General features: G+C 41.7%; 1 protein-coding gene across 1 annotated transcript in view; it reads left to right on the top strand.

The window, feature by feature from the left end:
- The window catches only part of LOC128740293 (myosin-G heavy chain), a 147,448-nt gene extending 127,801 nt beyond the window's left edge, over nt 1–19,647 (top strand). Inside the window, exons 6-13 of the mRNA XM_053835831.1 lie at nt 7,604–7,775; nt 7,839–8,011; nt 8,072–8,434; nt 9,861–10,096; nt 10,174–10,340; nt 16,458–17,621; nt 17,929–18,092; nt 18,167–19,647. Coding sequence (XP_053691806.1) covers nt 7,604–7,775; nt 7,839–8,011; nt 8,072–8,434; nt 9,861–10,096; nt 10,174–10,340; nt 16,458–17,621; nt 17,929–18,092; nt 18,167–18,463 — 2,736 coding nt within the window. The 3' untranslated portion in view covers nt 18,464–19,647. The remainder of the gene's footprint in view (nt 1–7,603; nt 7,776–7,838; nt 8,012–8,071; nt 8,435–9,860; nt 10,097–10,173; nt 10,341–16,457; nt 17,622–17,928; nt 18,093–18,166) is intronic.
- The last annotated feature ends 3,069 nt before the right edge of the window (nt 19,648–22,716 follow it).

Genomic DNA, 22,716 nt, shown 5'->3' with positions numbered 1-22,716 from the left:
TTTTTTTACCGGAAATCGGTATTGCATCTATTCATGGTGCATTAATTGGAATTAATTGCCAATCTTTTCGGGAGTTTCACTACACTTTGTTTGGCTGATTATGGAAGCTCGGTTGAAAATTTGTTCCAATAGATATAAATATTCTCAATCCAGGCGTGTAGAGGAGTCTTCTATAAGTAGAGACTAGCTGCAGGTTGAGAACTGTAGGGTTTATTTCTAATTTCCGTCGTAGTAAGTAAAGCCATTCTAATTTTCATCGGTTGTTGGATGGATTTAATGAATACTTCAAAAGTTCTTGTGCTGATTTAACTAAAACACACTTACCTTCCGATCCGTGAACTTTGAAATCACTGAAAAGCGATTATTAAAGCATATTATTTAAATTACGCACTGTCTTTATTTCTTAAATTCGTCGTACCGTTTTAAAATCCGTCCATCAAAATTTTTCATCGTCCGAACTAAAAATCACAACAATGTTTACAAAGCTAACGCGCATGTATTTGTGTAGGACGGCATGACTAATGGTATTCTGCAAAATTTCTGCAGGTCAGGCAAGTTTTCCTGGCTGTAGAATAACGACTATGCCTTGCGTGAGCTATTTTCATTCATGAATGACGGAAATTAAAACGATTAGTCGACATTTTTTTCTTCGTCGCACGATAAAACGTAGGAAATTTGGCGGGTAGGATTTCTTTAATGATAAAAAGCATTCAAATAGATCTCAACTCACTTTGATTGATCGCGTATGATAGACAACAAACTAAAATATTAGGGAATAACTAGTTTTGCATTGTGTGTCATAAAAATGCTGATATTTTTAATAATTTGTGTTGGAAAGGACGGGAATATGTAATTTCGACGATGCAGCAACATACTTAAATAGCACCTTATATCTTAAAAAATAAAATCTAAACTTTTGCTTATATTTAAGTCGTTTTAGACGAGTTTTTTCGTGTATTTGGTGGGAATTTGGTCCCATTCGTCCATCAAGTGCTTTCTAAGACCGCTTTTGTTAGAAATCTGATGGTTTCTAACTTTTTTGTCGAAATATTCCAAAAGGTTTTCAATGGGATTGATGTCTGGAGATATTGTGGTGGAGTATCAATAAGTTTTGAACATTTGTAAAGTAATCATGTGCGTTTCTGAAGTGCTTTGTGCTTTGGGTCATTGTCTCGGTAAAACTTGAACCACTGACTAAATCCCGTTTTGTTGGCACTTGGCTGCAAATTTTGCTTTAAAATGTCCAAATAGATATTTTGATCCATTATATGCCATCGATGAAGACTAAATTGCTAACACCTTTAGCAGACATACAACCACATACCATCACTCCACCCCCGCCGTGTTTAATCGTTCCTTTCAGATTTTTTACATTTAGTTAACCATTTGGCGTTCTTCATATATTCTTCATGCCTCTTATTTATTTATTTATTTATTATGACTGATGTTAGGATCTGCCCATTATCGATATTTAAAAAAATTGTTACATAGTTATTACCTACTAATTACAAATAATTTACATAAAATATTCCAAGATTATCTCTAATTTTCTTCTTGGTCAATTCAACATTTATAATATCACGATGATTGTTAAATGTGGCCATCATTCTATACATTGGCTCATTTCTGGTGTAATTTTGAACTCTATTTGTCAAACGAAAAGGTCTAACAGTTTTTAACGACGAACGTCCATCATTCACGGTCACTTGGCTTAATAAATATGGCGGATTATACCTACCGGCGAGTATGTCCTTTAAGAACAGAGCATCTGTTGTACGCCTTCTGCTCTCCAAGCTTTCCGTTCCAATCAATAAGCATAACGATTTATAGTTAGGCATCTCTCCGGTCCATCCTAAATTCCGCAGGGCATAGCGAATAAATTTCTTTTGGATTCGCTCAATTCGCTTTTTGTGCACTTCGTAGAATGGTAGTCAATTACACTTGCGTACTCAACACTACTTCGTACCAAGGCATTGTACAATGAGATGCAATAGTATGCGGATCCTTTAATTCTCCACTCAGGCGTTTGATCATGCCAAATAAAAATTTGCTTTTGCAACAACCTTTTCAGTATGCCGGATGAAGTTAAGCTCGCTGTCCATTTCTACCCCAAGATCGCATACTTAGTCTCTTCTTGGTATTATTTCACCTTCCACGGAATAATCAAATAGCAATTTATTTGTTTTTCAGGTATAGGACACCAGATTACACTTCTTCATATTAACTTTTAGGCCGAACGTTTTGCAAAATCCGATGAAATGTTGTACACTATTCTGAAGAATTCGACAGTCCTTAACAGATTTCACCGGGAGAAAAACCTTCACATCGTCAGCATAAATTAAGATGTAAACTCCAGGGAGAAGTTTCGGGAGCTCATTCATGACTGTGACGAAAAGCAATGGCCCAAGATGACTCCCCTGAGGGACACCAGACAGATTCTTTATATAGTCGCTTATCCACCTCAGATTTATACCGCTTATTCCATACTTTGGCAGCAATGTTGCGATCGCATCAATATTTATTACGTCAAATATCTTAGACATATCTGTGTAAATTGTATCTACTTGCCACCCATCCACCATCCATTACGCAGTTCTCGAAACAAATTTCTCCAAATTAGTTACCGTTGAGCGTCCTTTAAGGAATCCGTGTTGGAAAATTGGTATTTTAGGTTCAATCTTGCGATACAAATGCTCATAAACCATGGATTCGAACATTTTCGGTATGGCCGAGAGAATGGCAGTTCCTCTGTAATTTTCAACTAGTAATTTGGAACTTTTTTTATGAATTGGTATGATGTGCGATATCTTCCATAGTTTTGGAAATGAACCTGTTGCTAAAGACACACTGAATAAATTATGCAATGGAAATAAGAAGCCCTCCATACAAGTTTTTAACACAGAATGCCTCACCTGTTCTATTCGGTAGAAATTTTAGGGTTCTATTCGAGCTTGATTCCTTTGAAGAATGAGTGCACTTCTCGCTACACTCGTTGTCGTGGATATATCGAATTTGGTCAACATGACGTTTTAGATGTTTTCTTTTGTAAACAATGTCGTAAATAGTGTAGATCTCCTAGATGAGCAGCTACAATTCCTGCGATCCACTTGTCCACTCGTGGATTTCACGATAGGCAGTAAACGTGTTATTCCGATGTGAAGGAACGAAACGATTAATCAAACGATGCTCGTTATTTTTCCGCTATCTTCGTGCTGACATCCTGTGGTCTGACGAGATCCAACCGAGTTCGGTTTGACTGAAGTTTTTGGAGCGTCTTAGGAGAATACAAAATCTGAAATTGAAGAACAGATCATCCTGTCCATCGTTGCGGTAAGAGCTAGCAGGAGCTCGTCGAAGTCTTTTGCGAAGACGGTGATATCGTCGTAGAAGCTGACGACGTGATCCAGTTCTTGAAGAATATGCTGCCCAGGGCCCTACAACGTCACCTTCAATTGCATAGCGTCACTCAACAATGAAGTAGTGAAGCTTCGGTTTCAACAGAAGCAGCACCAATTCAGTTTCAAACTGGCTTCAGTCAGCGTCAGCGAACCGAATTTCACTTCGTCATGACTATCCGTTTCAACTTTTCATTTGTACTTTTCAATCAAATATTCAGAAAAAGGCCTGCAATTATGAATGCAAATAAATTGAATTTGAGTAACATTTCCTACAATGTAACGCATATTAAAGTTAACCTTGCCAACGTCGACAAATCGTGCCTGACTTTCTGCCGTCGTCAATTGAAACAGCTTCCAACTTCAACTGAAGCTTGGTTGAAACGTTCTGTTCAACAAGTGAAGCAGGTCACTTCATGTAAGAAGCGAATGTAAGAGAAAGTCAGTTTCATTTATTCGTTTCGACGATGCCGGGCCCTGATGCTGCCAAATAAATGCGTTGCAGTGTTGAGGGTGAGCACATGACGGAACTCCTCGTCGATTGGGAGATGAGTGTAGGCATCCATTACGTCCAAGTGGCAAAACAAGGCGGCTCTTTTGATGTTGTTGAAGATCGTTTCGATTTTCGGTGATTCCGGAAATTACCGGTGCACAGTGGTCCCAATGGTATCAGAACACGCGTTTTTTTAATTGCGCCGAAATGGTTGATTATACTGGTTAAGTATGTCAGAGAAATTTCTCAGCGTTAAAAGCTCTTTCATATGGCATGAACGATTATTTGATTAATCCCCTTAAAAGTAAGATAAAAAATTTATTTTTTGAACAGTAAGAGATACAGCAAAACAAAGTTCTACAAAATTTCTAAAAAGATTATTATGAAGAACTTTCCCAAAGAAAGTAACCTTCTAGCTATTATAGTTTTAGAGCTAAAGAACAATTTTTGTGGAGACTTTACACGGAGTAGTTCACTTTCCAGTCCCCTAGTACCTCTCTAGTCTTTCGTGGAACGTCGCTGAAGATAGTTCAAAGTTGTTCAAAAACTTGGACAAGTTAGTTGCCTAATCCGGAGTAAGTTCGGTGCTCGTGAGTGAGTTGACGGACTGATCTGCAGAGAACATTTGGTTCAATTTGATGCGATTAGCAAAGTGAACAATTCATTCGCGCCCGAAAAGAGAGTCGGATTCTCCGGACACGACGTACAAGTTTAGTCTGCGCGATGTAGATCCGATGGATACTTGCACAGGAAGACTACCAAGGCACTGGATGCGATGTCCAGTGTAACTAGAAAATTGCCGATCTGCTGGCAGTAGTGGAAACTTCGGCTTGATGGTTCGTATCCAGTATCCAGCTCCATTTGCAGGCGGCGGCCATCGATTTCGACATCGATGAGTTTCTTTCCGGTGGATAAGACTTTGAGCACTTGATGAAGTGATTGCACGAAGTCGGCTTCGGAAGTTAGCATTTCTTGGGACTCCATCTAATCGGTAGAAGAGTTCTGAGATTTCTCCGAACGGCAGCCCTTAGATATGTGACCTTTTTTGCCGTAGGCGTTGTTAGGATGAGCTTGCGTTCGTTGTTGGAAGAGTGACAATCGTTAACGAGATTGAGGCAACTTGTTCTCGGCTTTTCATAACCAAGTTTGTTGGTAGCTTCGGGATACGCTGGTAGCGGTGTGCCGGTATTGGTCTCTCGAGCCGTGCTCCGGGTCGCTTCCAAGGAGTGTGCGATGCCGTACGCAGTGTACAAAGTTTTCGGTTTTTTTGCGATGATTTCGTCGTATATACCTCTTGCTTCGAGCCCATGCAAGAATTGTTCAGTGAGCTTTCGGTCTAGAATATGGTCGTTTCCGCAGCAGGCAGCAGCCTGCTTCAGCCGGAGGGCAAACTGCGTGATGGTTTCGCCCTTTTGCTGAACAATGCTCCGGGTAAACTGCGTGATGGTTTACAAGGGTCGTGCAGAGACCAGCGTAGGGAATCTATGCTGGATCACGGGTAAAAATGAGAAACTTCTGGGCGTTATTCAATTCGGTTCGAACCCCATGTAGACTCGGGTAAAATTCCCATGTTGGGCTTCCGGGGTGGTACTCAGCTGTAGCACCCATTCGAAACGGTTGAAATGATCGGCAACGGTCGTTCCTTCTGATGATCGGTACTCCTGTGCAGGGCAGCTTTCGGCGATGGAGCAGCAGCGTCTCCTGCCGGAACCTGTAGGGTGTGTGCGGCTCGGCACTTCTAATCGATGCTCGGAGGGCTTGTGCAATCATTACGGACCGTGCCTCCATAAACTCGGGATTCGCGGTAGCCATTTTTGACCGCGAGAGGAATGCGCTTCGGTGCGTTTCTAACCTTACTTCTTTAGCGCGAGAAGTTTTTCGACTAATCCAATTCTGACACTAAGTTGTCGGGTATGTGGGTGATTAGTCGAAAGGAGAAAACTAAACGGAACGATTAACACAAAACATAACTTTTATTAACTAAAGAAATCGAGGAATTAAGAGACGCGCGGTTTAAAATCTTTTCTATACCTAACTAATGACAGGTTCACGAGTACATATTCAGAAAAGTTTGTGGAATAAAAGCAAGTAGAATGAATACATAATACGTGCCAATGCTTAGACAGTTTTTCCAAGCTATTTGTTTCCTCGCCATCACTTGTTGGCATTCTTCGTCAAACCAATCATTTAGTGCACTCGAGGTCTCTTCACCGAATACCGCAGTTACGGCCTCATTGAAAACCGAGTGTATCCTGCTCCATCCGCCTTTAAGGGTCGAAGCACCTTTCCACAGAGGCCGGTAGAGTTTCATCCGTAGGTAGCATATGTTGGTGATGTTCGAGAAAAACCGGCCATCGATGAGAATATGATCGATTTGGTTCGAAGTTCGGGGGTCAGGTGATCTCCAGGTGGCTTTGTGGATATCTTTGTGGGGAAAGAAAGTGCTTCTGATCACCAAGCATCGGGAAGCTGCAAAGTTGATGCATCGTTGGCCGTTATCGTTCGTGTCGGTGTGCAGGCTATGGGACCCGTTCGCTGCTCTGTACATCGCTTCGTTGTCGATCTAGGCGTTCATATCCTCGATGACAATCTTGATATCCCGTGGCGAACAACTGTCGTACGTTAGTTTCAGTTGCATGTAGAACGCTTCCTTCTCACCATTGGGTGGACCTTCGTGTGCATAATGTACGTTTATGATGGTTTAATCGAAGAAACGACCTTTAATCCTCAACATCCAGGATCACGCTATCCCATATTCTGCCCATCATTGCCTTACCCGTTCCCCACTCGTTGGCCGTTCCACCCTTCTAGTAAAATTGGGACGGTTGGAGCTACAAGCTCCTTTAATCATAGTCCCATTATGAAGTTTACAGATATTACTGCAAATTTTGCTTAACATCAGCAAATAAGCTACGATCTATTTATTACGTTAAAAGTGAGATTGGATATATTGCATATAATGTGGCACAAAGTTTCAATTTCAAAACGTTAGTAGGTAGAATGTGTAGTAAAACCTTTAATTACTGTGGAGTTGTAAAGTTCAATTCCTAAATAATTTACTTTCAACTTTCAAGATAAAGAAAAAAAAAATTACCATTTGATCTATATCCCGTTTAGACGCTTCAAAACATTGCACAAATGCATTTCAATTTCAGCACAGGAGTAAAGCACGTTTTGATTTTAGCTTGGTAAATTTGCCTCGTTTCTACAGTTCCACGAATAACGAGGATTGTACTGATTAATGCGTATAATTATGCCAACATGTTTGGTTTGGACCGTAATGATAGCAATATAAACTAAGGATTTTATTCTCTAATGATTCGTAGCTATAAAAAGGTTCAATAGCATCTTTGGTTGCCTGTGATAGGTTTCAAATGTGCCGATGAAGCAAACAAATATAATTTCCATTCAATGTCAGCTGTAGTGGCTATCAAAATACATTCCAATGGCACTTACAGCTACATCACTTTGTATGGAAAAGTTGCATTACGATTTGAGACCTGTTGGTAAAATTAAAATGTTTTTTAAAGCTACTTAGTGTTGAGCTTGTCTTGCTTTGCTGATATCATACTACTCTAGTTCGAGATTGATTATTAATAAGTAAACTTCCACACGAATTTTGAATAACTCTGAACTGTATTTATCAAAGTCTCTAAAGTAAAAAATCTAAACCAAATCCAACACACTACAATGTTTTTAACCCTTATGCTTTCAGACCAACGTTGGGCCAATCCTGCTCTCTGTGAATCCGTACCACGACGTGGGAAATCCACTGACCCTGTCATCAACCCGCTCCGTCCCGCTAGCACCACAACTCCGCAAAATAGTACAAGAAGCCGTCCGACAGCAAGCCGAGACGGGCTATCCGCAGGCAATTATTCTGTCAGGTAGCAACTGTTTTCGTAGTTCAGTGAAACCAATTTAATCCATATCATGTTTTGATTTCACAGGTACATCTGGATCGGGAAAAACACACTGTTCAATGCTACTGTTGCGGCAGCTGTTCGCTGTGGCCGGCGGTGGTCCTGAAACCGACGCTTTCAAACACCTAGCGGCAGCCTTCACTGTGTTACGGTCCCTAGGTTCCGCCAAAACGTCCACCAACTCCGAATCCAGCCGAATAGTAAGCCAGTTTTCAGCTTACTTTCTGTTGGAAAATGTTATTTTGTGAAACCAATTTCAGGGTCAATTCATCGAGGTACAAGTGACGGATGGAGCTCTCTACCGGACTAAAATACACTGCTACTTTCTGGACCAGACACGTGTCATACGGCCGTTGCCGAACGAGAAGAACTATCACATCTTCTATCAGATGCTGGCCGGGCTGAATGCAGAGGAGTGCACCCGCCTCAATCTGGAAGGTTATTCTCCGGCCAACTTAAGGTATCTGCAGAACGGCGATATTCGGCAGGACGAACAGGAAGATGCAGCCCGGTTTCAGGCATGGAAAGCGTGCTTGGGCATCCTGGGAATTCCCTTTCTGGATGTTGTTAGAGTACTGGCAGCAGTTCTACTGCTTGGAAATGTGCAGTTTGTTGATGGGCAGGTGGGTGTTTTCTTACAACAATTTTATTTGAGTGGAAATTAAAAAAACAGACACCAGTTGTTACTTCAATATTTTGGTTTTCATCATATACTATATACACTTGGTTATAATGGTCGTAATGAATAAAATTGGTCATAAAAACTGCAATGTATTAAAACACAAATTGTTGCTTGGGTCAGCGTCAGTTCAGGATTCCCAGATTATTCTAAAATTACTATTTCGCGAGCGAAAAAAGTTCAACAAAACTTTTTTCGCCTTGGCCTTTGGCAATGCTAGCATCAAATGGCGTTGGTGCGAAAGAGAAAGATCGTAATTTTGAAAATTTTAAATATTTTTTAAATAACTGGACAAAATAGTTTTTCGAACACATCATTGTGTGTGCCGACCATTTTTAGCTTTTATTTCCGGCGAAACCACTGACGTACAATTTGTACGGTACAAATAGAAATAGAATCCAAGCAATGCAAACGTTATCCAAATTGCTTGCAAGCTTGTGAGATTACTTGCTTACAAGCGTGCTATCCAACATGTAAACAGAAGGAACAAGAGAATAAAATGGGAGAAAAAAACGTTAATCGAATTCGATTGTTCTACCTGTATTGCAACAACTGAATAAACAAAATTTGAATTTAATTCATACGGCGCTGGTTAAGGAATTTATATCGCGAACCAAACAGACAAAGCTGACAATCTGTCACAGTCGCACTCACTCGCAGCTTCATAAGAATAAACCCCAGTTTGTCGTTTTTGGCTGCGTCTCCGCCTATCTTTGTATATACTATACGTCTTTACTTCATACATACATACATACACTATAAATAGAATATCCTGCTCAATGAATACACACTTCAACTATTGTATCGATGGCAACTTACACTCGCCACGCTATCACCGAACTGCTGATCATGAGTTCCAATCTTGTGGTTTTTCAAAAATTTGCTATGATGACTATTGGCTATATGGGTAATTTACGGCTGATTTTCAGTGATAGTTAACTCTTAACGTCTGAGCAAATTTTTTCATTTAATTACCTACCTCTGCAGCTGACGCGGTAGTTTCACACAAAAACATCATACATTTTATTTTATTACTATTCGCTGCATCGAAGATAAAGTAATAACATAATAACCTTTTTTATTTTACTGTCAATGACCAATAACCTATTCAAGTGCTATGCTTCCTAATACGTTTTCATTCATGAAATATATAAAAAAATAAGATTTCGATTAACTTTCACTGTTATTGTTAAGGGTCATATGCTGCTATCCAGCAGGCAGCAAGTTTAATTGTTACGTTTGGCTCTCGACAATTACAGCTGATTTATTTTTGTATCTTTTATATTGTATTGTTAATTGTCAAACAATTATTGCGCAATTTTTGAACAATAGCATAATTAAACCGTAAATGTTATTGATTTCATTTACAGGGACTAGAGGTGGAAGTGAACGGTGAAACGGAACTGAACGCGGTAGCCAATCTGTTGGGTGTTCCACCGGCTCAGCTGTTCCGCGGACTAACCATTCGTACACACAACGCACGTGGTCAGTTAATAAAATCAGTCTGCGATGCAAATATGTCCAACATGACGCGAGATTCACTAGCGAAAGCGCTCTACTGTCGAACGGTAGCGACGATCGTCAGGAGAGCGAACAGTCTGAAACGGTAAGTGTGTTAGCCGCCACGTGAGCTGTTCAATGTGTGTTTTTCTAAACGGGATATTTCTATTTCACATCAAATAGATTGGGCTCAACACTGGGAACACTAAGTTCTGATAGCAATGAATCAGTGCACAATCAGGCGGAGGTTGCGAGTCAACATGCGTCCACTATCGGTGGTGGCAACGCTGGTTCGAAATCGATGGCTGCCCTAAACAATGCTGTTCGACATGCCACCGATGGATTTATAGGTACGTCGATTGTTGCTATAAAATTCCATTTCAAACAATTTAAACGACGTTTAAATCGCATGATTATTAATTATTGTTTTATTGTAAACAACAATACTTATTTAAAAAGCCAAAATAGTAATAAGCAAAAGTGTTGCAGTATTCCAAAAATAAAGCAACGGGTATGAATCTGCTTTATCAACATGAGCTCAAGTTACTTGCGTGCAATGTTCCATCCAAGTTGTGTTATGCAAGCCGAAAAGCTTTCAATCGGTGTAGCTACCCACTTGTAGTTTACTTTTACGTGATGCGATAAATACAGCCACGATTCGCTCGTTGAAAGCCCGGTAATTGGGATGGTCGTTAGTTGAGTGTTTGCATGTTTGGCCATGCCTCAACTAAAAACCACTTTAGTGTCAAAACTCATTATCAAATTTAAATTGTTGTTTGAACGTCATCTCATTTCAGGAGTCAGGAAATGTGGGACGAAATTTTAATTAATATATGTGAAAAAATTACAATTTGGGCGAACTAAGGTGCTGCTTCTATTTTGGACAGTGCATTACGCGAACTTTATTTCGGACACTTCCATTTCATTTTATTGTAAATTTTAAAAACAGAGTACGCGAAACGCCCTATCCAAAATAGATTTCCGAATTGTTTCCTTTACTTTAGTGGTGACGGTCCGTTAGCGGTTCTGCCCCGAACGAATTATTGTCCGTCAAGCAATGATCGATGATCGATCTGAGAGCAAGAGTCTCCATTTGAACGCCTCCTGCTGTGTTTCCAAATATTCAGACGTGGACGGTTGATGCTGCAGATGGTCATTTCTCAGTCGGCGGCGAAATTAATAAGTCTCAGACTATTATCATTATCAACAGTTGAAGGCAATGTCTTCCAATTACTGCACGGAAGAACTCTTCCCTCCATGTTCTGCCTTTCTACCGTTGTAGTAGATTACTTACTTAGTTGACCCTAGGTCGCCTGTGTAGCATAACTTCTTCATCTAATTCGGTTCATGGCAGCTGATCTCCAGTTCCGCGGGCATCCAGTACTCGCAGGCTTTCGCTCCACCTGGTCTTGCCACCACGCTCGCTGTGCCCCTCTTCGTCTTATTCTTACCGCATTACCGTAGAATAGTTGTCCGGCATTCTAGCAACATGCCCTGCCCAACGTATTCGTTCAGCTTTAACTACTTCCTGAATACTGCGTTCACCGTAGAGACGCGCGAGCTCGTGGTTCATTCTTCTCCTCCATACACCGTTCTCTTGCACGCCACCAGAGATGGTTCTTAGCACCCGCCGTTCAAAAAATTCCGAGTGCTCGTAGGTCCTCTTCTAGAAATGTGCACGTTTCATGCCCGTAGAGGACAACCGGTCTAATTAGCGTTTTGTCCAATGTGTACTTTGTACGGGGGCTCAGATTGTGCGGCCACAATTTTTTTTTGGAGTCTCTCACAGTCTTATTCTCACGGTTGGTATTACTGTCCTCTGTTGCCAGTGAGCCAAGGTATACGCACTCGTCGACTACCTCAAACTCATCCCCGTCGATTACCACGGTACTGCCCGGTACTGCGGACCTTGTCGCGCTCAGCCCCGTCCGCAAGCATATACATTCACACTTATTCTGCGAGTCACATGACTCAATACGACAATTGTCACTCGCCGTGACTCGCCACGGCGAGTCGAGCCACCTCGGTTGTCACCTAGGTAACAAACCGCTATCACCTAAGTGACAAACCGTGTCACCTAGGTGACAATTGTCAACTGATTCGCGGCGACTCCAAATAGTCACGTCACTCGCCTCGCAGAATAAGGGTAATTATTTTAGACGTATTTATCGTCAACCCAATCTTCTCTGCTTCGCGTTTTAGTCTGGTTTACTGACCTTCCACCGCCTTAAATGTTCTGCGGACAGCTTCCACGTCATCAGAAAAGCAAATAAAATGACTGGATTTATTGAAAATCGTGCCCCGCATTTCGATCGCCGCTCGTCTTATAACACGTTCAAGCGCAATATTGAATAGCAGGCAGGAAAGACCATCTCCTTGTCGTAGTTCCCTTCGAGATTCGAATAGGTCCGACAATCCACCCGAGATTCGAACAGAGCACTGGATCCCATCCATCATTGCCACAAGTCTAGTAAGCATACCGTTTTTTAGGCATATCCGTTTTCGTCCAGAAATTCCCATAGCTCTTGTTGGTTTACACTATCATATGCGGCTTTGAAATAAATGAACAGGTGATGCGTGGGAACTCGAAATTTGCGGCACTTCTGGAGGACCTGCCGCAGGGTGAAGATTTGGTTCGTTATAGACCGTCCTTTCATGAAGTCGGTGTACCTGTCGGCAAGCTAGCAGCAAGCGTCTAATGGACTCCCCGATGACAAACACCTCAGGGTCGGCACACTTCATATGAATTTCGCGGGGATAAGGAATTGCTTGATTGAAAGTCATTGGTTTTTTAGCTTTCACAAGCTTTACTTTATATTGTCTTCTCCCACTTTCTTAAACCTAGCTAGCCTTCTATTTTCTTCACTTCCGGGGCCCCGTCGTACCTGCCTGCAGTCGTATTCCTTCTGTTCCTCTCCTCGAATTCTGGCAATTTTCACTCCGATTTCCATCTTCCTCTAACTTAGCGGGTATCTAAGTTGCCGGACCACGGTTATAGCGATCGGTGGTTCTGAATGGCGGCGGTGACGATGTGTAAAAGTCGGAAGTACGAATACCATTCACAAACGGCGGGAAGTCTAAGCTCTTGGCGAAAAAATGCGGCAATGGCAATGTCCTTTGACTCGAAGACCTCGATGGTGGAGGCTTGTATCGGCCACGGGCGATGATGATTTGAATGTGTCCGAAAATTACGGGGTTCTGCAGGTTAATGGATAAAATACCCGCATTGGCGAGATAGCTAAAGCGTATAGAAGGAATGCCGGGAGGGGAAAGTTTATCTGCTGTCCATATATGTTTCACTTGCAATGGCACTTGATCTTTGCAGCTTAACTGACTGGACACTGTACTTAGAAATGGAGTCATACGTCTTCGCACTATGGCTTTCTACTGGATAATGATCATTCGAAACTGATTGTTTTCTAAATTTCGTGCAGGTCATTCCCTTTAATCCCCGCTCATTGCCCTCGTTTGTATATAAATATTTCCATATCTGCTCGCCAATCATCAAGTATTTCGCCTCTAATCACCCATGAGCCGCCCGCGATTTCGTCTTCTTTCTACAGGTGGTTGAGTGTGGAAATACGATGGAAGGTAGGTGGGCTGCGTGCTTTAGGGTATTAATACTAAATATTAACTGTTCTTGTGGGAAGTTCGTTGGTATGTGGAACGATCAAATCAAACTACACCTGATGTTTTGAAAAATTATTTGAACGATGACAAAATAAACAATTAATCCATTAGATCTTCGTGGCCCAGGTTACCGACACTTACCATGGCTAACAGCTGGCCAACTTGTCCGGGCCCATTTTAATAAATTCCGCTCCAATGCCATCTTTACTCGCTGCTTAGCTGTTCTTCAGCCACTGGATAGCTTCAACACCAGCGATGGCCAAACTGCGGCCTAATTTGACTTGCATTATGCTTATACCGTGACCACCACTGTTCTACACCTTCGCTTATCGATGAGCACTATCACTTGCACACCATTGTGATGTTTTCACCGTAGTGCTATTTCCAGGTAACCAATAAGCATTTCCAATGCAATTTAAAAGCAAGCCAATAAGCGTTTAAGTTGCCTTAAATGCTACTTAAATGCTATTTTGGCAAAATATGCGGCTACTTTACTGCTAGCCCTCTTATAGTGCTGACAATGCTTATTTGCAGCTAGTTACCAACAAGAAGAATTTAAAAAGAATTGTGGATGCCAATTTACAACAGTTATGTAGTCAAAAAGCTGATAAACAACAACCTGCAGTATAAAACGCCAGGGATGCTAATAAACGACTGATTTACTGCTTATTTTAATGCTTATTGGTTACATGGGTTTACACCTTTCGATCACCGTACGGTCGTCAGTCGAAATAGCTTCATCTTTATCTTTGCGCATTTCGGCCCGCAGCACAAAACCTTTGCGAGATTTGTTTGTCTGATAGAACTTTCGTGTATCGTGAAAGCGGTACAGCTGCTCGAGTTCTTCGCACTCCTTTTCCTCCTGGTGGCGCTTCTTCTCGAGTTGATTTTGACGGGTGGCTCTACACAGCATTTGTACCCGCTATGCGTTCTTCTCATCCAATATCTGCAGGCACTCCTCGTTAAATAATTTGTTACCTCTATTCGGTGCTACCCGGCCTAAGACGTTTTCCGGTACGATGTTAATGGCTGTTTTCACGGCATTCCAATAGTCTTCAAGAGGCGCTTAATCCAGCTCACCCTCTTCCGGTAGTGCGGTTTCAAGAAATAACGCTGAGATTTCGATTTATGATTACGTCTGGTTGGTTGATTTCCAGGTGTACCGATGGTGGAGGTTATGCTGAAAGAAGGTACTACGTATGGCCATGTTCTTGGAGGCGACAAACTGGACAAATCTTAGGCCATTTTCGTTCGTTTCTGGGTGTGCGCTGGACCGTCCAATCACCAGTTTAAATTCCTCCTCCTTACCAACCTGAGTATTATAGTTCCCGATGATGATTTTGACATCATGTCTTGGGCGGCGGTCGTGTTCGCACTCCAGCTGCGCGTAAAAATCGTCTTTCTCATCATCGGTGCTTCCAAGGTGAGAGCTGTGCACGTTAATTATGCTAATATTAAAGAATCGGGCTTTGATTCTTAATCTGCACATTCGTGGGATGATCGGCCACCACCCGATCACCCGCTTCTGCATCCGCCCATCACTATAAAAGCTGTGCCCAGCTCGTGTGATTGCCGCAGCTCTGGTAGATGGTGTGGCCATCCCTATACGTACGTTCCATCGTTTCTTTCCAGCATACCTATGATGTCGAACTTGCGGCGCATCGCTTCTTCATAAAGCACGTGGGTACTTTCGAGGAAATTTGGCGACCGACAGTTCCATGTTCCTAATTTCCAATTAGGAGTTTACGTTGCCTGGGCCTTTGCCGATTGTTCCAGTTAGAGTTATTATTACTTACATGGTCCTTTGCTTCGGTTTTTAGTGGTTCAGGCTTGCAAGGCCCGCAACCAACCCCTCAGTATCGCCGGAAGACCAATGCAGCTCGAAAGCGCCCTCCTTCCCTGTCAGCATACGACCTTGGTTTCCACTACTATCAGCCTGCTGTAGCCTGTAGTAGATGTGGCACTTAAAAGAAGTGTCTGCGATAGAATCTACTGCGTGGAACTCCCTTTCTCTAGAATTTGGCCACCGAACTTCCTGAATAGCAGCGAGCTCCACCCCGAGTCGGTGTTGCTTTCGAGCAAACAAGCTCGTGCCGGTTCATGGAGAGTTCGGATATTGCAGATACCAAGTTTCCAATCGTTATTCATTAATCGTTTCTTTGTTCTTTGTCGATTGATCCGTTCCATATTTCCATTTTCATTATTCGTGGTGAATGAAAGTTTTGGTATACTACCTTGATGGGTTCGCGATGCCTACATCCCTCTTATGGGTCTGCAATCCTAGGTATAGTTTGCGGGATACAGTGTTTCATATTCTGCCGCTCGCTCCGCGTCAGACGCTATTTGAGCCGCCTCTCGCCTGGGGAACCTGCGCTAAAGTTCACACCTGCTAGCTTAGCTGCTTCATGAAGGATTTCCAGGAATGGCCCGTGATTGTCATCGTTTGACTTAGATGCTCGAGGATGCGTTAGGTAGAGTCTTTTTATTTAAAAAACTATGGAGTGCAGCAAAAAACTTGTTCCTTGTCATGCATGTTCATTAAACTTGCTGGTTTGTGATGCAGAATTAAGAGACGCAATTTCTTACTTCGGAAGGATCCAAGCAGTCTATAGTTTTATTTATTGGCTCTAGTGGTGCAAAAATATTGAAAATCGATCAGGAAGCCTCATCAGATCACAACACCTAATAGCTTTACGAGCAGCGGAAGCTTGCATTTTTAGATTTTTTGAAATGAAACCCTACTATCCTGCAAGATAGAGTCTTGTGTCAAAATTTTAATAAATAATATAATATAATTCCAATCTGCCAATGATCACTGACGAATTGATTAATTACAGGTATATTGGACATGTTTGGTTTCGAGGAACCGCGTCCCGCCCAGCTGGAACATCTATGCATTAATTTATGCGCGGAAACCATGCAGCATTTTTACAATACACACATTTTCAAAAGTTCAGTCGAGTCCTGTCGGGAAGAGGGCATCATCTGCGATGCCGAAGTGGATTACGTGGATAATGTGCCGTGTATTGATCTGATTTCGTCGCTTAGAACGGGCTTGTTAAGTATGCTGGATGCGGAATGTTCCGTTCGAGGTACAGCCGAAAGTTACGTTGCCAAGATCAAAGTCCAGCACAGGAACTCGGCACGTTTGGAACAGCGAGCTTCGGAACCGTATGATCCCAGAATGTTCGCTATTAGACATTTCGCCGGACGAGTCGAGTACGATACAACGGATTTCCTGGATACGAACCGAGATGTGGTCCCGGACGACTTAGTTTCGGTGTTCTACAAACACACGTGCAATTTCGGATTTGCGACCCATCTATTCGGCACCGAACTGAAAGCTTTGTACGCCCAGGAAAATGTTCCGCGAGGTTTGAGCTTCAGAATTGCTCCTACATCACATACCGATCTACTAAATGGAGATGAGCCTGTTTCGACTCTGACGCAAGATTTTCACACCAGGTTGGATAATTTGTTACGAACGCTCGTCCATGCTCGACCGCATTTCGTTCGCTGCATTCGAAGCAATACGACGGAAAAGACGGGTGTTTTTGACCGTGGCACCGTAGTACGACAGATTCGAGCTTTGCAAGTGCTCGAAACGGTAAACTTGATGGCCAGTGGTTTTCCGCATCGGATGCGGTTCAAACAATTTACCGCCCGATATCGAATGCTTGCTCCGTTCCGGCTGCTAAGGCGTTGCGAAGAGAAAGCTCTAGAAGACTGCAAGCTGATTTTGGATTTTGCACTGGAAAACCCACCTGAGCTGGATGGTTCGGTGACGCTATCGTGGGCACCGGGTAAAAGACATATATTCCTAAGCGAAGGTATCCGACAGCATCTGGAGCACTTGCGGACGGAAGTGCGAATGAAGAGCGCCACGCTGATTCAGGCCACTTGGCGTGGGTGGAATCTACGGAAACGGCTGGGAACGATTCGAAGGTCACACGATATTAAACTAGTGGGTAGCAGCCTGCTGGCGATAAATAAGAACAACGGTAAGTTTTGCATGGCTTCCTTGAAAGATAAAAGATAAAAAATGGGTAATAAATCTTAATGAATTATGATAAACAGTTTCTAAACATAAATAGAAATGTTAAATCTTAAATGAAATTAATATTTATGACCTAATTTTGATCGGAATTAATATAAGAAAATGATTAATAGAAGATAACAAGAACTAACAAAAATGAAAAGAAACAGTGTAACATTTTAACGAAAACTGAAATAAACGCGAAGCAAGAAATGATTCGTTAGCAAAAGTTGAATAAATTATCATTACTATAAAACATTTTTACATTTTAGCTACAAGACCACCGACTTCGGGACCAAACACGAACGCAAACAATACTGGAACAGCGACGAGGCCACGACCACAACCGATTGCCGGTACGCCTCCACCTGATCCCAATGAGAAATGCGATTCGAAAATAATTGCTCAGACATGCACCCTTTTTGGTCTAGATTTGGTATGTGTTTCAGTACGGAAGAATTGATTTGTTATAATGTTTCAAACTAATAGACTTCTGTATCCATTACGCAGGAACGTCCTCCTCCAGTGCCTCCGTCTCGTTCGTACACCGTCACTGGAAATTCTAAGCTCGGTTACCCACAGACTCGCATAATGAAGATGAACTTTCCGGAGGACTCAGCCGCCTCGAATGTGGGCGAACAGCTCCGCAAGGGCGAAGCCGTCACGGTTACCGGAGCCTCACACCGCCGAGGCCACCTAATTGTCGAGCACAATGGCATCAGTTTGCATGTGCCTTTCCAGTATATGGAGCTGGTTAAAACTACCACTTCGCCAGCGCCACCAGCAGCATCCGCTGTCAACATTTAACGACAAATGTTAAATGTTCGCCATCACGTTTCATTACTGTTATTCATTACACGGTTCTACCACAGGGGGGATGTGCTTCATCGCATTACGACTATTGACATCACTATGTTCCTAAAGGCAAAGGCATGGTATAACTGGAAAAAATATTAGTTTGGTTGATTAAACGTTTTGTTTTGTTGCAGTTGACTGCAAACCCGAGCAATAATCAACCGTAAACCAATCTATTTGGCTTCATAGATTCAATTAAATTAAAAAATCGCAAATTCTTTTGACATCGGTTGAACGTAAAAATGATTGTATTGAAAACATTGTTATGTCAAACGTCTGAATGCCATGTTGTGTTGTCCCAACCCTAACCACTGTTATTATAAAGCAAGCATACCCATTTATACTATTTGTACTGTCCCAAGGTCTTCCAATCGCATAATGCAACGTCAACCACAGGTTTATTTAATGAAAACGTTATCAATTAAGGTTTACATCGATAGCATTTACTTGAGTATAGTCTATAAGGCGCATCGTTTATACAAAATATTATACTTACCATTTTATCATGTATTTAATGCAAAAGATAAAAGTACTACTCATCTCTAGGACTGATAAGAACCCACAGGAAGGTCAATTACAGCTAGCTGTAAGGAAGAGACTCTTCACAAACTGATTAAATAAATAAGTGAAATACACTTTATAGAAGCGTTGATTCTATGAGGATTCTAAAGTGCCAACCTTTGTACGTAGGATATTGACGGATCATAAAAAGTGGAAACCACACACATTTCCATCATCAATCTGTCTCCGTTTGAAAACAGATTTATCCGGAACGAAAGAACTGCTAGATAAATCATTCACCCAGAAATACCAGCAGAGATGAAATAGATTTATTGCTTAAGCACAAACTCCTAGATGTTAAGTTACAGTGAAGTATTATTCCTTCCTTGATCTGGATCAAGCAGAGAAAGGAAGAAAATTGCAATTATCCTTGCCATGTACATAAAAAAATACAGTTCAGTTCTTTTGCACGTGCAACTCACACAGTGACCTCGTCGGTCGACTCGCTCATCCCAATCGCGGAAAACAACCTTTCCGTGCATTATTTCCACCAGCAGCTTTATTCGAGCAAGCAAATTAAAATTCTTCAGGCGTATCATCAAAGTGTACCAGTGAAATAAAAACTAAATTCTAAAAGGTCGTTGAAATGAAATAAATAATATTTTCTTATATTACTCAAATGATATACTTTTACATTTGTTTATTAACGAAAGAACAACTTCCTCTAAGTTAGCAGTAGAAGACTGAATTGTTGGTAGCGTATGATATATAAGCTCATAATTCAATCCGATGTTTATTGCTTTTTTCTGGTTTCAATCACTTTGAAAGAGCTGCTGAAAAAAAGAACCATTCTCTGGTAGCTGCTGAAATATGCTTGATACTGTCAATCCAGCAGAAAATAAATGGCAATCTGGTCTCGTCCTTTGATTGCCCGTGAATGCAGTAGCATTGACTAGTAATGTCACTCAAACTCTATCGTTCCTCTAAATTTATCAGTGACAGAACTAGCAGCGATAGAAAACGTTTCCAACCAACCAAACTGAATCAGGAGCACTACCCATCATCGACAGCGTAAAATGGAGTGAAAACGGGAAGCATGAGAACGTCGTTTATGAATTGAATTTCCGCTATTTCCTCTGATACCTACCGGTCGCAAAGATTCAAGTCCTTTCTGTTGTGAACGAATATGGGACGTTTTGCTGGCTGGTCTGCACACAAGTAGCGTCCGATGGACAATGGACTCCTCTTCAAAAATTTAGTTTGAGTTCAAAAACATGTTTACAGTAAATGTAACTAAACATCTGTAGCTAAGTTGTTGCTTTTCCAGTTTTATTGTTCACGGGGCAGTTGCTTACTAAATTTTTATAGTATATTTTATTCCGGAAAGGGGAGTGGTGACAGAGGACCACATTTAACGAAAAAAAAATCCTTCTAACGTATGCATTATAAAATTGCCTTTTTTCGGATGGAGTTTTATAAATTTCACATGGAAGTTAATTATATAAGCTTACCGTTATCCGGGGCGAGATTGTGCCAAAAAAGCATATGTTTTTGTTCTTTAGCTCAGTATTCACGCAATTTAGAAACTAAGTTGATTTCAAACCTGTCAAATTAAACTAAATTGTTCAATTAACAACTACCGTAGAGATGGTTTAGTTACAATGAAACCTTATTTTACTGGAAGTGCATGAACTTTGGCACAATCTCACCCCTTCTAGGGGGTGACATTGTGCCAAAAAGATAAAGTTAGGCTAAAAATCTAAATAGTGAACATTAGCATATTTATAAACAATACATATAAATATCAGTAAAAAGTAGTTGATATGGGGCTGTCCATGAACTAAGTGGACTATTAGGGGCAGGGGATCGGCCAAAAACAACGCATCATACAAAAAGTATGAACGAAAATAACCCGGGGAGGTCTGAAATAACTAAAAATGAGTTCGTACTCATTGGACAGCCTTTATATAGCCAGTAGCGTTTCGAGGGTTAACAAAGGGGAGATATATGAAGGGGTGTATCCCGAGGGGGCATACCTATTTGATAATTTAACAACAGTAACCATTACTTCGTTCGAGAACCCGCAGCCGCAGAACATCCCACGCCCCTCCCCCTCCTTAAAACTTGCAGTTTATACACGGTATAATATATTCGTCTTATATTAGAGTGTATATTCAAAGTATCTGAAATTTCCAGAGAAAAAGTAAAAATTAGTTTAAATTATTCAGCAGACATATGATGCTGTTTGCTCTAAAATGGATGATGCAATCTAATCTGTCAAAATATTGTGCTCAATAGTAAGGAATGTGAGTGTACTGGTGTATACTGACGTAGTTTTGTTGTGTATGTGAAATCCACAAATAGGATCGATCATTATGGCTTGGCACAATCTCACCCCCATGAAGCTCGAAAAGTACAAAGTATCGAAAAATATTATTTTCGTAATCAAAACTTATCCAACGCATAATAACCTTTCAATACATTGTAAATGATTAGTTTATATACCTTCAAAATAGCAAGTTGATGCGATTTCTTGTTTGGGTTGGTTTATGGGGGACATTTTCTACAAGCGTTATTTCCGAGTATTTTTGATCGCGAACTTTGAAGCCCTGTTTGGACTAAATAGTTTGCTAATATTATCTGTGTTCCACTCTAAGTTATGAATAAATATGTTATGTTCATCATCAGTTTGAATTTAGGTCACCAGTTTCTGTAGATATAATAAATTTTCACAAATAAACATTTTTGGTTTTTGGCCCAATCTCGCCCCCGTGGCACAATCTCACCCCGGATGGCGGTACTTGCAAAAAAATTGTACGCCCTTGCGAGCGCCCTTTATTTATTTATTAATTCCTCCTCAGTTTTCGCGACAAAATTGTTGAAGTAGATTTTACGCTTCAGGTTTGCCCAGAAATTCTCGATGGGACGCAGCTGGGGGACATTGCGCGGGTTTGCCAACTTCGATATTCAGCCGCTCCATCTCCTCCAACGAGCGTTTCGAGTGGTGAACCGATGCCAGATCTGACCAGAACACCGCGACTTCGCCTTCATAGTGTTTCTTGATGAACAACGCAACTTCTGGCAGGCACTTAGTACTACAAATTTCGCCGTTCACGGCCAGCCCGGAGCAAGAGAAGAGCGGCTTTGACATCCCTTTTTGACTGGTTGTCAGCCACAGCAGCACCTTCCTGGGGAATTTGGTGTTTGAAATGAACGTCACCTCGGAGCTCACTTCCTTCGTGGGGGAAGTAAAATACGAAGTGCCCTACCAGTTGTTGCCATCCAGGGTGAGATAGGTGGCTGGCGAATGGTTATAACAGTGTAACCTGACTACTTTCAGTTATAGCAACTCTTATCCCTACCTCCTCGTGATGCCAGCTGGTAATACAACCAAGTCCCGGGTAAAACCAGAAACTCCCGTCTGGTTGGACCCGTGGTTGTAAACACACAGGGAGAGAGGGACACCTAGACCTTAAACTTCTACTTTTCATATCCATCGACCGGCGACCACCACCGGTGCACCGGGCGGGAGAAGGTTTAGTTGCTTTTTCCTGATTTACGCCGATCTGGCTCAGAGGTGCAGTTGCCCATAACGCGCTGCCCCAACCCTCGCATGGTTCTCCCTGTTCCTTAGATCGCCATGGGATCATTAAAGCGACTACTTCAAATGGGGTTGGATAGCGGCATGAAGGGGGACCCTTTAG

The sequence above is a fragment of the Sabethes cyaneus genome, chromosome 3 (genome assembly GCF_943734655.1).
Source record: "Sabethes cyaneus chromosome 3, idSabCyanKW18_F2, whole genome shotgun sequence".
NCBI lineage: Eukaryota > Metazoa > Arthropoda > Insecta > Diptera > Culicidae > Sabethes > Sabethes cyaneus.
Note: the sequence above shows the minus strand (reverse complement) of the source record. Positions and strands in the feature narration are given on the sequence as shown.